This window comes from Periplaneta americana, chromosome 13 (genome assembly GCF_040183065.1).
Source record: "Periplaneta americana isolate PAMFEO1 chromosome 13, P.americana_PAMFEO1_priV1, whole genome shotgun sequence".
In the NCBI taxonomy this organism is placed as follows: Eukaryota; Metazoa; Arthropoda; class Insecta; order Blattodea; family Blattidae; genus Periplaneta; species Periplaneta americana.
The window spans coordinates 8,327,143-8,351,702 of record NC_091129.1 but is presented as its reverse complement, the minus strand read 5'-3'; the positions used below and the strand labels follow the sequence as shown (position 1 = coordinate 8,351,702).

General features: G+C 35.2%; 1 protein-coding gene across 1 annotated transcript in view; it reads left to right on the top strand.

Moving 5' to 3' along the window:
• Cdc45 (cell division cycle protein 45) overlaps nt 1–22,539 on the top strand; it is a 46,526-nt gene extending 23,987 nt beyond the window's left edge. Inside the window, exons 8-14 of the mRNA XM_069842868.1 lie at nt 210–341; nt 1,997–2,201; nt 5,767–5,822; nt 7,492–7,630; nt 10,415–10,614; nt 18,989–19,065; nt 22,155–22,539. Of these exons, the coding sequence (XP_069698969.1) occupies nt 210–341; nt 1,997–2,201; nt 5,767–5,822; nt 7,492–7,630; nt 10,415–10,614; nt 18,989–19,065; nt 22,155–22,219 (874 nt within the window). The 3' untranslated portion in view covers nt 22,220–22,539. The remainder of the gene's footprint in view (nt 1–209; nt 342–1,996; nt 2,202–5,766; nt 5,823–7,491; nt 7,631–10,414; nt 10,615–18,988; nt 19,066–22,154) is intronic.
• Nucleotides 22,540–24,560: the final 2,021 nt, after the last annotated feature.

The window sequence follows — 24,560 nt, the reverse complement described above, 5'->3', positions numbered from 1 at the left end:
AAAATTTCGGGTGCATAATATATGCGAGGATTTGTGCAGGATAATTTTTGTTGGTGAACAAAGCATTCATCGAAAGACACATTACATAAATTATTCATAGAAATATTTAACGTGGCAACTGGCACACTTCTTAGTCATCATTACAATGACGACGCATTTTCCTGTATTCTTTTGTTTTAGTTTTATGCAATTCCTTAACATTAATTCAGCCTGCAGTTGGCATTGTATCGTCATTGGACAGTGGAAGCTAGTCTTCGTCATTCAATGTACTCTGCTGTGAAACTGAAGCTATGGACTCTTCGAGGAGAGAAAAAACTTCACGAATTACTAGCGGAAATGGGGTAAGACAAGATCTATAGCTTTTAACACAGATTTTAAAAACTAAACTTTTCATATTACTCATATAAATGAAGGGTTGGACTTGTAGTGCTTTTCAGAGAACAGAAAAAATTGTGTACATTGACAGAAAAGCAATATGCATGCCAGAGAAATTGTGGATACTGTTTCTGCAATCAGTCCAAATAGATATCATGTCAACTATTGTCGGACCATCGGATCTGTGCCCCTTCAGCACTGTCGTCGTTCTTGGAAAAGTTAACGCCTGTACTCACTCAATTCCACCCGTTTCTCTCCCACTACGTTAAACAGCAGGCCATGAACCTTGCCGAATAGGGATGTTGCCAAACTTCCGTCAAATGGTGTCATAAATAACTGGTCTTCCATGCTACAATATTATTTCTTTCAATCAAAATACATCTTGTATTTCTACATTTTTTTAAACCTAAATCGTCTCGAATCACTTTCCGTAGTTCTTCTCTCCAACCTTGGAAATTATTGCTTCTCTCGCAAGCTTCAGTAATTTCTTCAATGTTGAAACTTCTTTCTGAACGATATAAAATGCTTGTATCTTTCTTCTTAAAATACATCGGTTCATATCATCTACAATAATTAAAAGTTCCCTTCGTCTGTTCTTCTCTGGTGATTCTAGCTTTTCATCTCCTGCACAGACTCTCTCTCTCCTGATTTTCTTTATTAGGAGTTCTGACCTGTCTATATAAATTACATAAAATGTTATATTATTAGTATTAGTTAAGTAAGTAATTTTAATACATAATCAATTGAAGATAGGTGGGAAGATAATATTAAAATGGATTTGAGGGAGGTGGGATATGATGGTAGAGACTGGATTAATCTTGCTCAGGATAGGGACCAATGGCGGGCTTATGTGAGGGCGGCAATGAACCTCCGGGTTTCTTAAAAGCCAGTAAGTAAGTAATCAATTGAAATAAAATAAGCCTCACCTGTGATATCAGTTGCTCTTTTCGTTGTCTGATTTATAGGAAACAGATATTGACCTGTTTGTTTCTCTTCATCGCAAAATGCTATTACGTACTTGCTTAATAATATTTCTTTTGCCACTCCGTGCTACAGTATTCATGTTGAGTTAAAAACACTGGACTGCAAGTACAAATAAACTGTCCCGCAAGAAGGCTCAAAATTGTGAGTGTGGGGGAGAGAAAGGGAGAGAGATAGGAATGCAGGGAGAAAAATTAATTACCGAGGCTGAGAAGGAATTGGGATTCAGTTCGCATATCTTACGGGACACAGATCCGATGGTTCGACTATAACTTGTTACACAAATATACAGTAATACAGCAAATTTAAGTAAAATAGAACATGATATCCACGGATAACAACGTTACGAAATGATAACGTTTTGTATGTATTTATCTTCATGTTATGGTAAAGGCACCTATCTGGCAACTTCTGCAATGCAGTGTTCATTTTCTTGTTGATATCCTGGTGATGTTTTTGCGGAATTGAAGTCTGTAACATTAAGTGAACATAGAAAACTGAAGTGACAAAAAAAAATAAAGCAAATGGCAGCAAAACGTAAATTACGGGAATATGAAAGTGAAGATAATGATTTAACTGTAGCAATACTTAATGTTTGAGTATATAGTGTATTTACAATACGTACTTCATTGTTTTATAGGTTGCCACTTGTTCAAAGCAGACAGAAATTCGGTGCTATGGATCTGGTGCTGCGCCAGGAGTTCCATTCAATGATTGCCAAGCTAGCAGAGAAGTATCACTTGGACGACATTGTGTTCGCTTCCTTCACATTGCAGTACGGCTTCCGCAACCGCTATTGTGCTGCTGACGTAGTTTACGCTGTCCTGGCCACTTTGGAATCCACAGTTAGTTACGAATCCTAATTACTTTAGTTGATTTTAAAGAAGTCATTGGGATTTGGCTTCTGACTTAATAAGTCAGCTTATATTTAAATATTGTGTTCCTGTCTTTTATGTGGAAACACCAACGGCCTTTTTTCTTTAGTTTTAAGAGTAAATGAATATTATAATTAGAGAATGAACTATTCAGAAGTATCATTTCTTTAATTGGCTAGTGTTCTGAAGCTAAAAATGTGTTGCTAATTCCATAACTGCTTCATACAGATTTTTTTTTTCAATTTTTAACTACAAAATTACAATTTTCTTACACATTTATCACAACAATTGTTACAAATCACGTCATTCTTGTAAACACTTCAAAACTGTACATTAGGATGCAAAATTGAACTGTAGAGAATCAATCTATCACATCTTGATAGATAAACGGAGACACACTAGTATAGTAGACATTCGAACTTTCAGGGGTGCAGACTGTAATTCTGACCATTATTTGGTAATTGGAGAATTAAGAGAAAGACTATCAGTAGCCAAGCGAGTAGAGCAACAAGTTAATATTACTAAATTCAATATTTTGAAATTAAAGGACGAGGAAACTAAGCAAAATTATCAGGTCGAAATTTCTAATAGGTTTGCCACTTTAGAAAGTTCCGACGAAGTTGAGAAAGAATTAAATGTTAACAGCGTGTGGGAAAATATCAGAGATAGTATCAAAATTGCAGCTGAGCAGAGCATAGGTTATTATGAAACTAAGAAAAAGAAACCGTGGTTTGATGAAGATTGTTGCATTGCAGTAGAAACAAGGAAACAAGCAAAATTGAAATTCTTACAAGATCCAGTTGAGGCGAATAGAGATAATTATTTCAATGAAAGACGGGAAGCAAGTCGTACACTTAGGAATAAAAAGAGAGGTTACTTGAAGGAAAAACTGAATGAGGTAGAAACAAATAGTAAGAATAAAAACATTAGAGATTTATATAAGGGTAAAAAGGAATTTAAGAACGGACATCAGCCAAGGGTAAACGTGATCAAGGATGAGAATGGTGACTTGCTTGCAGACTCTCCATCAATCCTAAACAGATGGAAAAACTATTTTGCGCAACTACTAAATGTACATAGGCCAAATAGAAATGATTGGGACGAAATTGAAATACAAACTGCTGAGCCATTTATACCCGAACCCACGCTTTCGGAAGTCGAAATTTCGATAGAAAATCTGAAAAAGACAAGTCTCCAGGTATCGATCAAATTCCAGCAGAATTAATACAAGAGGGTGGAAGTGCATTATATAGCGAAATTCATAAACTTGTACTTGCTATTTGGGAAAAGGAAATTGTACCAGAACAATGGAAGGAGTCCATAATTGTACCTATTTTTAAAAAGGGGGACAAAACCAACTGTGGTTACTTTCGAGGAATATCACTTTTGTTGACGTCGTACAAAATTTTGTCGAATATTCTTTTGAGAAGATTAACTCCGTACGTAGGTGAAATTATTGGGGATCATCAGTGTGGTTTTAAGCATAATAGATCGACTATTGATCAGATTTTTTGTATTCGACAGATAATGGAGAAAAAATGGGAGTATAAGGGTACAGTACATCAGTTATTAGAAATGAATTTGGAACACCTCAAAATATGTGCTTCAGTGGCTGGCCATGATAATATCTTTGAAAAATATTGGAGTGCAAGAGGTCAAATGACTTTATTGTCAAACGCCTGACATTAGAAAACAACAACAACATCAGTTATTCATAGATTTCAAAAAAGCATATGACTCGGTTAAGAGGGAAGTATTATATGATATTCTTATTGAATTTGGTATTCCCAAGAAACTAGTTCGATTAATTAAAATGTGTCTCAGTGAAACGTACAGCAGAGTCCGTATAGGTCAGTTTCTATCTGATGCTTTTCCAATTCACTGCGGGCTAAAGCAGGGAGATGCACTATCACCTTTACTTTTTAACTTCGCTTTAGAATATGCCATTAGGAAAGTTCAGGATAACAGGCAGGGTTTGGAATTGAACGGGTTACATCAGCTTCTTGTCTATGCGGATGACGTGAATATGTTAGGAGAAAATACACAAACGATTAGGGAAAACACGGAAATTTTACTTGAAGCAAGTAAAGCGATTGGTTTGGAAGTAAATCCCGAAAAGACAAAGTATATGATTATGTCTCGTGACCAGAATATTGTACGAAATGGAAATATAAAAATTGGAGATTTATCCTTCGAAGAGGTGGAAAAATTCAAATATCTTGGAGCAACAGTAACAAATATAAATGACACTCGGGAGGAAATTAAACACAGAATAAATATGGGAAATGCGTGTTATTATTCGGTTGAGAAGCTCTTATCATCCAGTCTGCTGTCAAAAAATCTGAAAGTTGGAATTTATAAAACAGTTATATTACTGGTTCTTCTGTATGGTTGTGAAACTTGGACTCTCACTCTGAGAGAGGAACATAGGTTAAGGGTGTTTGAGAATAAGGTGCTTAGGAAAATATTTGGGGCTAAGCGGGATGAAGTTACAGGAGAATGGAGAAAGTTACACAACACAGAACTGCACGCATTGTATTCTTCACCTGACATAATTAGGAAGTTAAAATCCGGACGTTTGAGATGGGCAGGGCATGTAGCACGTATGGGCCAATCCAGAAATGCATATAGAGTGTTAGTTGGGAGACTGGAGGGAAAAAGACCTTTAGGGAGGCCGAGACGTAGATGGGAGGATAATATTAAAATGGATTTGAGGGAGGTGGGATATGATGATAGAGACTGGATTAATCTTGCACAGGATAGGGACCGCTGGCAGGCTTATGTGAGGGTGGCAATGAACCTTCGGGTTCCTTAAAAGCCATTTGTAAGTAAGTAAGTAAGTATTATGTAAAATAAAATCTAAAAATTAAACATAAATACTGGATAAATAGAACAACAGGAAAGATTGATTTACACTTGTTTATTGTAGAGTTAAAATTAAAAAAGTATTAAAAATATTTATGGTAGTAAATTGTGAAAAGAAGCTGATGAATAAGGTTTAAAGTCTTAGTGATTATCACGATTGGTTTAAACATCCACTAAAACCAGACGTAAGTGCAAGTTGGAAGCAATAAATTATTGAGATTTGCGATAAATTAAGTAGTTTAGGAAATTGTATATTTATTTATTATGTGTAACTACTTTTGTATATAGATCTTTTTTGTTAAATTATTAAGTTTTGTACTTTTGTGAACTAATTTCAATAAATCTATCACATATTGAGTGAGTAGAAGCTATTTGTAACATACTTTTACTCTTAAAACTAAAGAAAAAAGGTACTTTTTTAGCAACTTCAAATTAGTGTGATTCTGAAAATATTGAGAATAGGACCCATGTTTATATGACATTTTTTGCTCAGAATGTCTTCGAAAATAAGCTCCATAAATGGCGGTAACTCCTCGTGAATCACCCTGTATACTGTATATGTATAAAATATTTGAATGATAGGTATGAATTAATATTTCTCGAAGTTTATTGTTTGTACCATTGTCTGACACGAATAAAATGGTTATATTTATTTTCTTTTCTTCACTAGGGAAGGGATAGGACGCCAGCTGATTGCTTCCTGGATGCTTTAGATGCTCTCTCTAGGTAGGTATGGAACATTTTAAAGAAAGCTTACTATGTAAATATTTTGTAAAGTTGCCCATTGTGCAACTCAAACCAAGAAATGGATTCAGAACACCTCAAAATCTGTGCTTCAGTGGCTGGTCATGATAATATCTTTGAAAAATATTGGAGTGCAAGAGGTCAAATGACTTTGTCAAACGCCTGGCATTAGAAAACAACAACAACATATTTTGTAAAGTGTAGAACCTTTTTGTTTGAAGGAATGAAACTGAAATATTATATATTGATACCATTTTGTTCCTGGCTGATGAACTTTCCTAATAATGTTTCCATTAACTGCTTATATGTGACCCGTTGCGCGAAAAGGGACCTAAAGTCGTCAAAGGAAATTTTACGGGAAAGCAAAATAACGAATATGCGGTGTAAAAACTGCATTTCTATGTTTTGACATCTTGCGCTACCCTTAGGCTTTTTTACATACTAAACTAGGACGTAGTTTTACACAGTGCTTCTTAAATACCCAAATCTTTCTTATAGTTGCTAAGAAAACAAATGAAAACTTTAATTGCATTTTTATCGAAAAGTACATAATGTAATATCAGTATTCAATAAGTAATATATTAAAAACTATAGCACCTAGAACTGTGGATTTTTTTTTAAATGCTCACTATTTCATCTTCTTTTTGAAACCACAAAAACAAAAAAATGAAAAATCCGACTTTAGGTCCCATTTCCTGCAACTAATCACATATATTCATTTGTTTAGACCAAAATAATTAATATTGCCATCCATCAGATGCAACTCCATGTTTACAAACAAAATGAAGTATTTTTGCATGAAGTAAGGCACACAACTGTCTAAATAAAAAGAGAACGAGTAAGTGAGTGGGTGAGTGAGAGGGAAGTAAGATATTGATTGGTTTGTTAATTAGTCTGTAGTAATTTATCATCTTGCATCTCAATTTTCTTTATTCTCAGTACCTGTAGTTGCTAGAGCTTAAAAAAGTTTGCATCCATTCTTCCTCATTCAATATCTAATATAATTTAAAGACGTTAAAATTTCCATTTTGTAGAAATGTTTTGCAAGTGATCACTTTGACAAGTCAAAATTTTGCAATAGTTTATTTTCTGAGATAATCAGAAATTAAAATAAGATAATGAAGGAGGAATGTAAAAGGGAATGTATGTTATGAAGAATTTAAGTTTATCAGCCAGCATTCAAAACTACTTACAGTTTCTGAAAAACTATGAATTTTCCACCAATATGGTATTATAGTTTTTTGTTACATACAATATGAGCTATTCATTCTGAAAATCTCCAAGGCTATTTTACATCCACTCTGTACAATACGGTGGTTGAATGAAATTTATATGAATTCATAAACATTTAGAATGAATATAAAACATTATAATTAAACAAGTATTTAAGAGTTTACTTACTTTTTTTATGCAGGTATGTTCTTTTTCTCAAGTAAAATGTAAAAGTAATGCGTCCATATAATACCACCAATGAACAAGTACAGATGGAAATAGGGGTCAGAGTTTGAGATGGCCTACAAGCCATGCTGAAGATGTTGTCTTGTCAATTATGCAGTATGGAGTGATGTGTACTATATGTAATTGTTACCCTATCACAGCTTTACAGAAAGTCAAGAAGGAAAATACATTTGAGCAATTTTTGGTGTTACAGACAAAGGAAAGACATACTGGAGGCAGGAATAGAAAAGGCAAAGAGGATGCTGACGTGTATTTTCAAACAAGTCCAGGCTGCCCTGGATATGCATCAAGTCATTTCGGCTGGTCCGTTTATTTATTTGGTGTTACAAGAGGTAAATTGTGTAAATTTGAGATGTGTTCTGGAAAGTTTTGTAATTACTGTAAGCTGTACCTAACTCCTTAAGGAAATTAAGAAATATCTGTAAGAACAGTGGTATAGCATATTTAAACAGTTCTGCATTAATTGTATCTTATTACTTTTCAGCAGTGGCGGCTGATTGACTGAGGCAAGTGAGGCCGGGCCTCAATCACTTGGCTTAACAGAAATCAAATTTTTTGTTTTTATATAATGTATTAGTTATTTGAATGAAGCATCGCTGTAGAAGCATTTTAAAACTTTGTGATGTATATAGACCTGTTTTGCAGTAAAATTTACTCCTGAGGCCAGAATCGCTCGTGCCGGGTTTGGCTTGTGATGTATATAGACCTGTTTTGCAGTAAAATTTACTCCTGAGGCCAGAATCGCTCGTGCCGGGTTTGGCTTGTGATGTATATAGACCTGTTTTGCAGTAAAATTTACTCCTGAGGCCAGAATCGCTCGTGCCGGGTTTGGCTTGTGATGTATATAGACCTGTTTTGCAGTAAAATTTGTTCCTGAGGCCAGAATCGTTCGTGCCGGGTCTGTCTTCTGAATTTCCTGTATTTTTGCGAGCTTTGAGCTTGCACTTAAAACGTTGTAGCCGAGGCACAATTCGTCTGGCCTCGTGGCCTGGTCAGGTTTCACTCCTCACATCCATGGGCCGGCCTCAAGAGTAGAGTGGGGCGGGAATAGCAACGGTGACTTGTCTTCCTAAATAGGCCATCAATAACACAAATTCCAGCTCTTTGGCAGGCAGAGACCCACACTATTCCCTCCCCTTATGTCTCAGTTTATGACTTAAGCAAGGGTGTTGTACTATTGTACTTCGTAGTACAGTAGTGAATCTGGGTCAATGTTATGTATTTCGGGAAAATATAAACAGAAACAAATGCGAGAAATAATGCTGGTGTAGTAATTCATTGTTAAAGTGTCCTTTTTTCAAGAAGAAATAATATTGAAAGAAAGGAAGTTTTAAATAAAGAGAGAGACAACCGAGATACCTACGACATCGCTGACAATTTTTCCGACAGATAATCTTAAAACGCGAGTTTCTATTGCATCCTGGTATGGGCAACATAAATGGTTAAGTGGTAATGTGGTGTAAAATAAACTTCTCTGTTGGCCTTGTTTGTTGCTGTCAAGGGAAAAAAAATAAAAAGAACAGAAAGGAGGCGATTTTCAACACATAATGTGGGTTGCTTCATCACACTGAAACTCACAGCGTAACAGCTTATTTGGTGAGTGACATTATTTTTCATCAATAGTAGGCTAATAATAATAGACTAATAATAATAATACTAATAATAATAATAATACAGTAATCATGATATCTATACTAATAATAAATCTGTAGCTGAAATTTTTCTGGTAATTTTCGATTTTCCAAAAATAATTTGTCCTAACATATATAATTAACCACCCTGAAACCGAAAATCGCTTTTTTGAAATTTTTGTTTGTATGTATGTCTGTCTGTCTGTCTGTCTGTCTGTCTGTCTGTATGTTTGTTACCTTTTCACGCGATAATGGATGAACGGATTTTGTTGAAAATTGGAATATGAAATAAGTTCGTTGTAACTTAGATTTTAGGCTATATGGCATTCAAAATACATTATTTAAAAGGAGGGTTATAAGGGGGCCTGAATTAAATAAATCGAAATATCTCGCTTATTATTGATTTTTGTGAAAAATGTTACATAACAAACTTTCTTTAAAAATAATTTTCGATACATTTTATTCCTCGAAAAAATTCGATAGGACTGATATTTAATGAGATAAATGAGTTTTAAAATTAAAATAACTGCCATCTAAGGCCGTATAATGAAATAAAAAACAAATGACTTCGTCTATAAGGGGCCTTGGACAGCAACAATCGAAAGCTATGAAAGATAGCCTACAGAGAATGTTTTTGTGTTTGTATGAAGTAATATCGGAAGCTAAATTAACCGATTTGTATAATTAATTATTATTTCACCATTGGAAAGTGTAGTTTCTCTAGATGGACATAATGCTATAATGTTATTACAGTAACTTCTGAGTGAATCGAGGACAGGTAAGATTAAAATAGATTCTTATGCACAGAAAACTTGATAGGCTATTCTGTATATTCGTTTCCTGTATTTCCTAAAATAATTTTTATGACCAAATGAGTGGTCTCTGGATCAAAATGATCGCATTTTAATTATGCAAATACAATTTAAATTAAGTAACATAATAAACGATTTATCCTTATATCAAACACGAATGTTCCCTGGATCAAATGTCCTATTTTAATTATGTAATTACTTTATATTTATTTCTAACAGGTGCAGCGGAGCGCACGGGTACGGCTAGTATCATAAATAAACATTTTCTATCAGAGGCACTTAAACTAGTTGCATCTGGCCTCACCGAGGATTTCGATCACTGGCCGCTACTGCTTTTCAGTTCATATTTTTAGTAACTGTCATTATTTCATCCATCATGATATCTTCAGTTTCTGTATTATTTGAATGTGCTACTAGCAATTGTTCCTCATCTTGAGTCCATAGATTTTGAAAATAGTTTAGCCATGTTTGTTTTGAAATGCATTTACCTGAACTCCATCTCTTTTTTCTTTATCTAATTGTTTGAGAATCTTAAACGTTTCGGGTTGTCTTGTTACGTCATTTTCTAAATGTAACACGAAATTTTCGTTACATATTATTACTAACAAATTAATTAATTTAAAACTGTGTTGATTGCATGTAACAGAGAAGTGTTTTCTTGTTTCAAATGCAGGGTACCCTGGATGCAAAAATGTTTTCTCATCCCCATTGCATCACCCTCCTGGCTCATTTTGCGCTGCGTGCCTACGTGGCTAGTTCTCGGAACCGTAAAGCACCCAGCTTACCTTTGATAGCATCTGCACCCCATGACTTGGACAAGGGTACCTGCCTTATTGTTGGGATTCCGCCTACATGTGAGGACTCTCCAAAGAAGTAAGTTCAGCTGATGTCAGATTCTTGAAGCTATTGTATTGCATTTATTAACATTCCATGGTATTCATACATTGCTTACAGCTAGAATATGGATCAAGTCAAAAAACTTAATACTATTATGAAGTCTTAATTTATAGTCACAGTCTAGATGAAATATATACAGAAGAGATTTGCAATATAGTCTACTAGTACAACACAAAGTTTTAGTATCAATTTCATGAAGTGTTATTGAATGTCATGAATTCACCTACAGAATAGAAGGCGTGAGAAATTAGGCACTTCTTTAATTTGGCCCTAAATAATCTTATGTTTTGAGTTTCATTTTTTATATCGATAGGGAGGCTATTAAAAATGTTTACTGCCATATAACGCACTCCTTTTTGATAGCACGATAGACTTGCCGATGGAGTATGAAAGTCATTTTTTTGACGTGTATTTATGCTATGAACTGTTGAATTACTTACAAAGTTTTCACGATTATATAAGAGGAAGATTGTTAATGAAAAGATATACTGACAAGCCATGGGCATTATTTGTAGTTTTTTGTAAATAGTCCTACACGATTCCCTAGATTTGGCACCTACTATTATTCTAATTACTCTTTTTTGTAATAGAAATATACTGTTACTATCTGTGGAATTTCCCCAGAATATTATTCCAAAACTCGTTACCGAGTGGAAGTATGCGAAGTATATTGTTTTTAAGGTATTGATATTTACTATCTTTTGCATAGATCTAATAGCAAAACAAGCTGAATTTAGTTTGGGGGTAATTTCTTTAATATGATTTTTCCAATTTAACACATTATCGATTTTTAAACTAAGAAATTTGGTTGTTGTTGTTTCTAATAGGAATCTTTGTTAATTATTGCGCTAGAAATTTGCGAGGTTGAATTTGGACAGGATTTAAATTGAATTATGTTAGTTTTGTTACAATTTAATACCAATTTATTGACTGAGAACCAGTCACATATTTTGAAGAGAATTTCCTCTGTTGAAGATTGGAATGTGTTGGAGTTATTGGCTGTAATTACTACACTTGTGTCATCTGCAAATAATATGGGATGACCTACATCTTTTATTAGGGGGCAAGATCATTTATAAACACTAGAAAAAGTAGGGGACCTAATATTGATCCTTGAGGAATTGAATGACCATTCAAGCTGGAGGCTGGGAATTGCATTCTGTCCTTCCTATTCCAATTTGTGTCCATAATATTGAGTAATTTTTATTTCCATGAATAAGTTGCATGGAGACACATGTCAATCCATACTTTCATGCTGTATTACAGTGTTGTCTCAGTATAGCGGACTGTAGTTTAGCATACTTTTCAGTTTTGTGTACTTACTTACTTACTTACTTACAAATGGCTTTTAAGGAACCCGAAGGTTCATTGCCGCCCTCACATAAGCCCGCCATCGGTCCCTATCCTGTGCAAGATTAAGCCAGTCTCTATCATCATACCCCACCTCCCTCAAATCCATTTTAATATTATCCTCCCATCTACGTCTCGGCCTCCCTAAAGGTCTTTTTCCCTCCGGTCTCCCAACTAACACTCTATATGCATTTCTGGATTCGCCCATACGTGCTACATGCCCTGCCCATCTCAAACGTCTGGATTTCAAGTTCCTAATTATGTCAGGTGAAGAATACAATGCGTGCAATTCTGTGTTGTGTAACTTTCTCCATTCTCCTGTAACTTCAGTTTTGTGTACATATTTTAAATCCCTCACGAAAATCTCATACATTATAATGCAAAGATTTAATTTTTATGTTATGACTAGAGTCCGGATTTTATGTAATTACGTATTCTGTTCCTACATATGTAGCTATAAGGAAAGCTAAAATGTCAGCGAATCATATTGAAGAGATCATTATTTCGAAGTTTTAAGTTACATATTTTTACATATTTTGGTATATATTACATATTTTGAAGGATATTGCATATTTTGAAAGAATACACATTTTTTTCATCAATTTTCCCTCTCTTTAATTCTTAAGTTATTCGTTTTAAAACTGTTTGTAAAGCTTATTCCTTCGTCTCTAGTGCATAAATATAATTTAATAATTGAAAATAATAAAGTATTCTGTCAAAAAATGGACATCTCTTTGCAATGCTAACAGTTTGTATATCCCTTAAGAAGTAACGGTAAAGTAGGAACAAATACCAGTGCGAAGGGTGGGTCATTGTACTGCTAACGCAATGAAGGAAAGAGTGAAAGTTACCCTGTGGGTATGACCGTTTGGCACAAACACCCGCAATCAGTTGCTCTAAAAGAAAACAATAGTTTTTTTTCTGTTTTCTTGAGAAGCTTATTTTGACATCAGGTGATACAAGTAGCGAGTCTACTGCCATTAGCATCCCAGTTAAAAGCCTGGATTCCAATTGACGATTCCTTTACTATGATGGTGAAATCGTATTGTGCAAAGTGTGTGACACGCATTGGGTGCTCCATGAAGTCACAATTAGAACAGCATTTAAAAACTGAACTTGATGTGAGAAATAAAAACGAGCTCCATCGAAAAGAAACGAGTTCTTCTCACACAAGTGGTGCTGAAGCATTCTTCGTCTTCTACCAGTGAATTTAATAAAAATTTGTGCATGACAATGGTTGCTGCAAACATACCGTGGTACAAGGGGGATCCAGGAAATAACGACCGTTCGCGCATACCCGCCGCGCAGCTGACTCCCCTTCCTTGTTCGAAGGTCAACTGGCTTCCTTAACATGTGTTCGCATAATGTTGTGAGTACTGGTTGCAACAAGTCGCCATTGTGCATTTTGTGTTACTTCAAAATGAACGACGTGATTGATAATCCCGCCGACTGTGAGATGAGGAGTGTGATTCGATTTTTGAATGCCCGACATTTGAAACCTGCAGAAATTTACCGGCAATTGAAAGAAATGTATGGTGATACTGTAATGAATGAAAGAAATGTGAGAAAATGGTGCGAAATGTTCAACAATGGGCGAACAAATGTCCACGATGAAACTCGACCCGGACGCCCATCACTCATCACAGAAGACCTGAAGACTAAAGTGAACGACAGAATCTTGCAAGACAGGCGCACATCACTCGACGAATTGCATATTGTCTTTCCTGACATTTCTCGTTCTTTGCTTGGTGAAATTGTGTCGCAACATCTTGGCTATCACAAAATCTGTGCCCGCCCGCACACTGCTGCTTCAACTCGAGAATTGCTGAATCAATTCGGTTGGGAAATCATCCGCCCTATAGTACAGACCTTGCTCCTAGCGATTTTCACCTTTTCACTAAGCTGAAACACTTTCTGGGTGGTACGCGTTTTGGAAGTGATGAAGAGTTGAAGAAGACAGTGAACACCTGGCTTAATGAACTGGCGGCAGAGGAGTATAACACGGGAATTCTAAAGCTAGTGAACAGATACGACAAATGTTTAAATGTAGGTGGTGATTATGTAGAGAAGTAAAGGAAGCTTCAGTTATGTAACAGACTTTGTTTTTTCAAATAAATATATTTTTTTAATTATTACAACAAAACGGTCGTTATTTCCTGGATCCCCCTCGTATAAACTTGGAGCATTCCTACGCAAATACTGCAACTTCAATATTTGGCATGAATCAACACTCCGGAAAAATTATTTGAACTCCAGCTACACTGACACAATGGAAACGATTAGAGCTGAACTTTGTGATTCCTACGTATGAGTTGCCATTGACGAGACTATCAATGACTGCAGAAAATATGGAAAAATATTTAATTATTAATTGTGCCGCTAAACAATAATTAAACGAGGTTGAATCACATGTGCACCTGTAATTTTATATTAGTGTGAAAAAATACACCTAATAAAGCTTAGATTTTAATTACATATTTTTTATTTATTACATATTTATCTACATCTACATATTTTGCCAATTTCAGCTACATATTTATTTACATATTTCTCATTTTCATAGTTATGATTACTTGTGATCATTTGATTAATACATTAAAATTTTTTTTTATTTAAAGTTGATAATTTTTTTTATTCTGCATCTTTATTTCATCAGTTGTTGGTTATAGATTTTATGTATTATGTGTACATCTTTTTATGTTGAATGGAAACCTATTATTGTAAAGTGTATCATCTTGCGTGCATATGATCTTTGTCCTATGTTGTTCCTAACCAAAATGATTTATTCTCATGTCATCATTGTAGAAGATAAATTATTGAGAAAACAAACCAAACTAAAGTTAGTAACTTCAGATTTTGTTGTTTGTACTGTGTACCATGTCTTTATTTGTTGTATATATTAACTTTTTTTTTTTTAACTTAAATAACTTCTTTGTTATAATTTTAAAATTAAGTGATATTGTATGTTCGAGATTTCTTGTATGAGTAGTTTTGCATAGGCGTAGTGGGTTTCTTGAGTTTGTTGATTGTTACATGGACTGTAAACACAACTGCAGTAAATGAAAGCTAAGATATGTTGTGGAATAACTCTGCATTACACATCTAATGTACTGCCCGTGCCTCACTTCCTGAGCTGTTTCTTTGCGGGGCGAGACGCAGAGGGACAGAGTAGGAGGAGCTGCGTACCTCATGTGCCTACTACCCAAAGTTCAACACATCGGCCTTTTCAGGATTCCTTTCGTCATCTATGGAGCAAGATCAGCCATTGACAAGCGAATGTATAGGCTGTCCCCTCACGTAACAGATTATGTCCCCATCAATTCCTGTAACTAAACACTAATACCAGTTGTAGACTACAGTCTCTACAAGACATTATAGACCTAATCGCGATTACGGTTATCACATGTACACATCCGTAAACTCTTTCCTCAATGGCAGTGTTTCTCAAACTTTTTCCACCGCGAAACCCCTTTTAATCTAAAGTGTAACTGCAGAATCCCTGTAATATTTTATTAGTGTTTAAATTAACAGACAAGTGAAAGCTAGTATCTCAATAATTCTGTTCAGTGGGACGAATGTATTTGCTTTTTAAGCCTGCAATCTGGTTTTATGGCGGAAAGTTGTAGTCTCATTTCTATTGTACTTCTGCATTTTGTCTTTTCGATATTTTGTTTTAGTGAACAGATGCGCAGAGAATCCAGTGATGAAAGTGATAAATATTATGGGTATTTTCCGTTTTAGATGTTCATTAAACATATTATTATTACGCATATTCTTGGATTATTATTATTATTATTATTATTATTATTATTATTATTATTATCGGTGGTTTCATGTTATTATTGATTCATATGTTCGTAACATTTATATATTTTTATAATATCCACTAAGTATAAAATAGCCATCGGAGCAGCCCAGTCGGCTAAGGCGTTTGCCTATCGATCCAGAGTTGCACTCGGGCGCGGGTCCGATTCCCGCTTGGGCTGATTACCTGGTTGGGTTTTTTCCCCGAGGTTTTCCCCAACCGTAAGGCGAATGTCAGGTAATCTTTGGCGAATCCCCGACTTCATCTCGCCAAATACCATTTCGCTATCATCAATCCCATCGATGCAAAATAACCTAGTAGTTGATACAATGTCGTTAAATAACTAAGTAAAATCACATAAGGCTCACGGAACCCCAGAACATACTTTGAGAAATGCTGCTCTATGGTAATTCAGCAGTTGTCCAAACTGAACAAAGAGTGGCCTAGTGTGTACTTACATTTTAGGAAATCGCCATCAGAGATAATAGCGATAGTAGTAACCACGATTAGAGTATCCAGTATTATAACCAGTAAAGATCCCTGCGATGGCGTAGGATAATGTTTTCAGAACATGTAATATGCTGCCGTGCCGCCACGTTGCACCTCCCGTGAAGTTCCGAGCAGACCTAAGAGGCGTGGTTATAAGCACTAGGGAACTCTCGGTTCAGGACGTGAGACACGGGCAGTAGAATCAAAGTAACTTTGTTTGGCTAAATCAATTTTTTTTTTCTTTTCAAAATAAAGTATAAATAATATTTTCTGATGTAGGTTATGCTGAAATTTCCCTGTACATGGATATTATTGAAAGTCTCTGCGTATAAAAATAGAAACACTTTTTACACGAGTCATTAAAGAGTATTAACGATATATGATATGGCATTGTTAGCAGAAGAGGAAATGATACTAAAGGATATGCTGCTGGTGCTAAATGACAGTTGTGAGCAGTATGGGATGGAAATAAATTCAAATAAGACGAAGAGCATGGTCATAGGAAGAAAAATACAGAAGATAAACTTGCGAATTTTAAATGAGGCAGTAGAACAAGTGGACAGCTTTAAATACTTGGGGTGTACTATTAGCAGTAACATGAGCTGCTGCCAGGAAGTCAAAAGGAGAATAGCAATGGCCAAGGAAGCTTTTAATAGAAAAAGGAGCATCTTCTGCGGACCTCTGGAAAAAGAAATAAGGAAGAGACTAATGAAGTGCTTTGTATGGAGTATGGCATTATAGGGGGCAGAAACATGAACATTACGACGAAGTGAAGAGAAGCAAATAGAAGAATTTGATTAAAATGTGGATATGGAGAAGAATGGAGGATATAAAATGGACAGACAGAATAAGAAGCGAGCTGTGTTGGAAAGAGTGGGTGAAGAAAGAATGGTGCTGAAACTGACCAGAAAGAGAAAAAGGAATTGGTTCGGTCACTGGCTGAAAAGAAACTGCCTACTGAAGGATGCACTGGAAGGAATGGTGAATGAGAGAAGAGTTCGGGGCAGAAGAAGATATCAGATTATAGATGACATTAAGATATATGGATCATATGAGGAACGAAGAGGAAGGCAGAAAATAGGAAAGATTGGAGAAAGCTGGGTTTGCAGGTTTGCAGTGAAAGACCTACCCTTGGGCAGAACACTAAATGAATGAATACTTACTTACTTACTTACTGCCTTTTAAGGAACCCGGAGGTTCATTGCCCTCACATAAGCCCGCCATCGGTCCCTATCCTGAGCAACATTAATCCAGTCTCGTCATATCCCACCTCCCTCAAATCCATTTTAATATCCTCCCATCTACGTCTCGACATCCCCAAAGGTTTTTTTCCCTCCGGCCTCCCAACTAACACTCTATATGCATTTCTGGATTCGCCCATACGTGCTACATGCCCTGCCCATCTCAAACGTCTGGATTTAATGTTCCTAATTATGTCAAGTGAAGAATACAATGCATGCAGTTCTGTGTTGTGTAACTTTCTCCATTCTCCTGTAACTTCATCCCTCTTAGCCCCAAATATTTTCCTAAGCACCTTATTCTCAAACACCCTTAACCTATGTTCCTCTCTCAAAGTGAGAGTCCAAGTTTCACAACCATAAAGAACAACCGGTAATATAACTGTTTTATAAATTCTAACTTTCAGATTTTTTGACAACAGACTGGATGATAAAAGCTTCTCAACCGAATAATAACAGGCATTTCCCATATTTATTCTGTGTTTAATTTCCTCCCGAGTATCATTTATATTTGTTACTGTTGCTCGAATATATTTGAACTTCTCCACCTCTTCAAAAGATAAATTTCCAATTTTTATATTTCCATTTCGTACAATATTCTGGTCACGAGATATAATCATATACTTCGTCTTTTCGGGATTTACTTCCAAACCTATCTCTTTGCTTGCTTCCAGTAAAATTCCCGCATTTTTCCTAATCGTTTGTGGATTTTCTCCTAACATATTCACGTCATCCACATAGACAAGCAGCTGATGTAACCCGTTCAATTCCAAACCCTCTCTGTTATCCTGACTTTCCTAATGGCATACTCTAGAGCAAAGTTAAAAAGTAAAGGTGATAGTGCATCTCCTTGCTTTAGCACAATGAATTGGAAACACGTTATGACAGAAACTGACCTATACGGACTATGCTGTACGTTTCACTGAGACACATTTTAATTAATCAAACTAATTTCTTGGGCATACCAAATTCAATAAGAATATCACATAACACTTCTCTCTTAACCGAGTCATATGCCTTTTTGAAATCTGTACTGTACTGTACCCTTATACTCCCATTTTTTCTCCATTATCTGTCGAATACAAAATATCTGACCAATAGTTGATCTATTATGCCTAAAACCACACTGATGATCCCCAATAATTTCATCTACATATGGAGTCAGTCTTCTGAAATGAATTATATATATATATATATATATATATATATATGTATGTATGTATGTATCGTTGATTTTGTGAAACCTCCTAAGTGACAGTTATTGCTGTTAACTTTGAGGTTCGATCCGAGTGGGTACTTAATGATAATTATTGAACTGTATATATAGCAAATGTATTTCAGATGGATGTAAAATGAGTACAAGATGACTGTCTTTTGTTTTTGTTTACAGCAGGAATATTATTGCTTGGGACAAAAAATATAAAGAATTGTTTCATTGATTTGATTTGCTGTGATATTCTTCTTGCAGCTTCTTTGGTAAAGCATTTGAACGAGCAGCAGAGAAGACCAGTGCTAGAATGCTACCTGATTACTTTGACAGTTCCAGTAAGTAAACATCTTAAAATGTATTAAGGGGAGAGGATGGTACTTTTTGGTGAAAAATGAGTAAATTTTCAAAAAAAGAAAAAAAAATTATTTGAAATACCCTTGGTATGTGTGGAATGCATTGCATAACATTTTGTGGTATTTGTGTCCTTATCGGATGTTGAGTCACCATTTTTAAACTTCCTGCGTTATGTATTTTTAAGTCACTCGCCCACTTTTATTGTTGTTTCCGGTAAATTAAAGTTTCAAAAAAATTTTTTTTTCTTTAAAATACCCTTTGATATACGTGGTACAGTCATTAAGTTCTAAGACTTGACGCCTGGAGGGTAGGCTCCCACAAGAATCTGGATGTATCATAAGATGCCGCATAACACGGCGTACATTTAAACAGAACCACATCCTCTCTCAAAATAGTCTCCCTTGGCCGTTATGCACGTTTGCCAACGTTGGTTTAGCTGCTGGAAGCACCGTTGAAAGTTGTTGGCAGGAAGGTCCAGTATGGCTTCTCTTGTGGCAGTCATGACCTCTTCGGAAGAATGAAATCTACGCCCGTGTAGGGTTAGTTTCATGCGAGGAAAGAGAAAAAAGTCGCATGGTGCGAAATCAGGTGAGTACGGAGGGTGTGGAAGAACTGTCACCTGTTGTCTTGCAAGTTCCTCTTGGACAAGGACAGAGCGATGTGCAGGGGCGTTGTTATGTAGCAACAGCCAATTCTTTGTACGCCATAGCTCAGATCGCATACGGCGAATTGAATCTCGTAAACGGCCAAGGATCTGTTTGTAGCGGGTTTTGTTCACAGTTGCACCATCTGGGATGAATTCCATGTGAACAATTCCATTTGAATCAAAAAACAGTTCAAGCATCATCTTGCCTTTTGACCTGTCTTGTCGCAGTTTTTTCTGTCGTGCTGATAACGGCGTTTTCCAGGTGGCGGATTGTCGTTTCAGTTGCGGATCGTAAAGGAAACACCAAGTTTCGTCTCCAGTTATTAGCCGGTTGAGAAACGTCGGATCATCGTCACCACTACTGATGAGGTCACCACAAATCGTCATGCGATCATCACGTTGGTCTTGCGATAGGATTCGTGGCACACTGTGCTGGGTAACACGAGACATGTTCAGGTCATCAGACAGAATTTTGTAGCAAGTACCATGGCTGACCACTACTGTTGCTGCGATATCGTCTACTGATTGGGAGCGGTTAGCACACACCAATGTTGGAACTTCTTGGATCTTGCGTTCAGTTCGAATAGTTTATGGCCAACCAGTACGCACATCATCTTCCAAACTGTCTCTTCCTTGCAAAAAACGTGGGTTCCACCTAAACACAACACTACGACTCACTGCGTCCTCACCGTAAACTTGCTGCATCATTTGAAACGTTTCGGCAGCAGTTTTGCCTAATTTCTGGCAGAACTTAATGTTTGCCCGTTGCTCAAACTGTGACATCTCAGGTTCCGTCGTGCGCATTCAAATCACCGTCACAACAAAGACCGTAGTTCTGCTTACAGTGCATGCACTCAACTGTCTCTTGTTGGGTCGAGAGACTAACTGACAAGGTATCATACCATGACGCCACCTATGCGCTATAGTGCACCACAACGCCACTATGCGCTCAGTATTAGAACTTAATGACTGTACCACGTATGTGGAATGCATTGCATAACATTTTCTGGTTTTTGTGTGCTTATCGGATGTTGAGACGTCATCTTTAAACTTCCTGCGCTATGAATTTTTAAATCACACGCCCGCTTTTATCGGTTTCTAGTAACTTCATTTTTTTTGCTACATTGCCAGACAAAAATGGATATAATTTCTGAACTATTAAAGATACATGCATGAAATTTAGAACACACATTCTTTAGACTATTAGGAAACGTTTCTCTGTAACAGAATTTTGTTAATTGATTTCATTTTAAAAATACGTCCGTTTGTTTGCAAGAAAGGAAATTAGAAAATTGTTACTAAATTTTAATTGTTTATTTTACAAACGTAGGGACTAATATCAAAATTCTGTTACAGACAGTTTGTAGAACATGCTTTTGCAAATACATTGCAAAAAACCTTTTGAATCTGTTTTTAAAAATGGTTTAGATATATCAGTTTTAGTACAATCCTGCATTGGGTATATTTTTTTCAAATTTGGGCCCCCAAATAATTTTTTTTTTTTTTTCAAAATATTTTATTTGGTTGAGTTGCCACAGCTATGAGCTCTCTATATACAAAAAATTAATATTTTTCACCAAATAGGAAAAAAGTTATAAAAAATACCATCCTCTCCCCTTAAAATGTTACAATATGAGTAGCATGCAGTACAGTGTCTTAATGTAATCATTAGCCTTATGGCCAGTTTGTCCAAGTAATGTTTAATTTTGCTTAACAAATGTTAAATTAACAGTCTTTATTTTTAATGCTTTGTTCAACATAATTTTGTTTAAGATAACCAACACTTAACGTCTGTTAGCACTATTTTAACTACTCAACAGCAGTTGGTAATGATTCTACACATGTAAGACAATTTTTGATTGGCTAAAATTAATCTTTAAATTCTAATATTATAGAGTGAGTCGTGAAACTTGCATAAAATGACAACCTGTTATAGTAGGCCATGCTCCATAAACAAACAGTTGACAAATGAAAGTTGTAGGTGACGTGCTGAATAATAATTACAAAGTAAGGTTATATTTCCTCATTGCTATTATGGATACGAAATACGAAAGAAATAAAATAACACTGATGTATTTAAACAGTCCAAAGTATTTTTTAAGTGTTATTTTTCCAGTCATATGCTAAACATTCCCTACAGAGAGACACAAAATATTAATTTCGCAACTTCTGTTCGAACAGCTGTGGAGACATCGGCCATATTTAACTAACTGTTAAATGAGTTAACTGCCCGAAATCCTACATTTAAAATTAACAAACTGTTAACAATCTGTTAAACCAAACTGGTGTTGAAAAAATACAATTTTATTAATTAACAAACTGTTTAGAGTTTAACAGTCGTTAAATTTTCTAACAATACTTGGAAAAACCGGCCATTAATGTCATAATGTCATTCCGAATTATAATAAATGGTTTTATTTCCAGTTGTTCAACTGAAGATTGAAGACAGAACGAGATTTTTTGATGCTCTGACGACACTGCTAAGTTAATGTAAATAGTGCTGATAAATCTGTCTACTTATACATATTAATATTTTAGCATAACATAACATGAACAGTGAATGAATTAGTTTTAGAGAACATATTATTTGAGGGTATGGAAAACACTCTAGAGTTTTAATACATATATATTGAAAAACAAGTTGTTAATACTTTGTATTTTGATGCAAATGTAGGTTTTAAGGTTATTTTATAATGCGTTAGTTAAGACAAAGTCAGAAAACTGTATTATGTACCTTTTTACCTTTGCATTTGAGAGAACTAGATTTTCTGAAACGGTATTGTTGTAATTAAAAATCTGGTTTTTGAAACTGTATCCCTTTATTTTGGAGAAACCTTTAGCAACTCTACATGTTATTAAAGAGGAAACTGATGATAGTTTATGAAATAGTGTGAAGTCTATCCTATCAATTGCCAATATTCCACAGATTGTGTGAGAGATATATTTTTTAGGTCTTCATTATATCTGTATGAGAACATCTGTGCTGCTGAAGTGTCCATCTTGCGAATTAAAGCAATACAAGAATTTCAACAACTCTGATTTTAATAGCCTTGGACACTTATAAGCAGAGACCGGAACTTTGGCAGAATGCCTTTTTAAATGTGTTAAATCTATCTTCATTTTGAAAGTAAATTTGTACGAATCATACCCAGCGTATAGGTAATTAAGTATGGACACTTCGCGTCGGTACCTTTGATGTAGCCGGACTGATTCCAATGACCTTCAAGCCAGCTACAGCTTGAGATTCTGCTTTCTCCCTAGAGTTGGCGCTGACATCACACTAGCTAGCAGTCGACACAGCGGAAATATAACACATATAATTAATACATCTAGGTACATTATGTACTCAAATAAAATAAATTGGATCCATAAAATAATAAATCCGTCATTAACTGTAATGTCTAGACTCTAGAGTTCCTTTATAATGAGAGTTGAGACGTTGACCCCTACGACAATTAAAATATGTAATGATTTGATAGTGCTGAAAATGTAAAAACAAAACTCTTATGAGAAGTAAAACCATATACCTATATTATATTATATACAAATATTAAACGAAATCGATACTTAATTTTATAATGTATTATATTATTTTATAACTAGCCGTACCCGTGCGCTCCACTGCACCCTTTAGAAATAAATATGAAGTAATTACATAATTAAAATAGGACGTTTGATCCAGGGAACATTCGTCTTTGATATAAGGATAAATCGTTTATTATGTTACTTAATTTAAATTGTATTTGCATAATTAAAATGCTATCATTTTGATCCAGAGACCACTCATTTGGTCATAAAAATTATTTTAGGAAATACAGGAAACGAATGTACAGAATAGCCTATCAAGTTTTCTGTCCATAAGAAGCTATTTTAATCTTACCTGTCCTCGATTCACTCAGAAGTTACTGTAATAACATTATAGCATTATGTCCATCCAGAGAAACTACACTTTCCAATGGTGAAATAATGATTAATTATACAAATCGGTTAATTTAGCTTCCGATATTACTTCATACAAACACAGAAACGTTATCTGTAGGCTATCTTTCATAGCTTTCGATTGTTGCTGTCCAAGGCCCCTTATAGACTGTCATTTGTTTTTCAATTCATTACACAGCCTTAGATGGCAGTTATTTTAATTTTAAAACTCATTTATCTCATTAAATATCAGTCCTATCAAAATTTTTCAAGGAATAAAACTTATTACAAATTATTTTTAAAGAAACTTTTGTTGTGTAACATTTTTCACAAAAATCAATAATAAGCGAGATATTTCGATTTATTTAATTCAGGCCCCCTTATAACCCCCCTTTTAAATAATGTATTTTGAATGCCATATAGCCTAAAATCTAAGTTACAACGAACTTAATTTATATTCCAATTTTCATCGAAATCCGTTCAGCCATTATCGCGTGAAAAGGTAACAGACATACAGACAGACAGACAGATATACAAACGAAAATTTCAAAAATGCGATTTTCGGTTTCAGGGTGATTAATTATATATGTTAGGACCAATTATTTTTGGAAAATCGAAAATTACCAGAAAAATTTCGGCTACAGATTTATCATTAGTATAGATATAATTTATTATATCTGAAATATAAAAAATTATTATTACAACTACGTAGTTTGTCATTGAGAAATAAGGAAAAGCTGTTAACTTGAATTTATTTGAAGCAAAGCGTTACTGGATTATGCAATAAGGTAGGCGATGTTTGGATCCTGTGTCTCAACTCTATACTCAATTATTATGCTCGATTACACTAACCTCTAGCGCTTGAAAGTAGAACTAAACACCGGTACACAGAGAAACAAAACACAGGAAAAT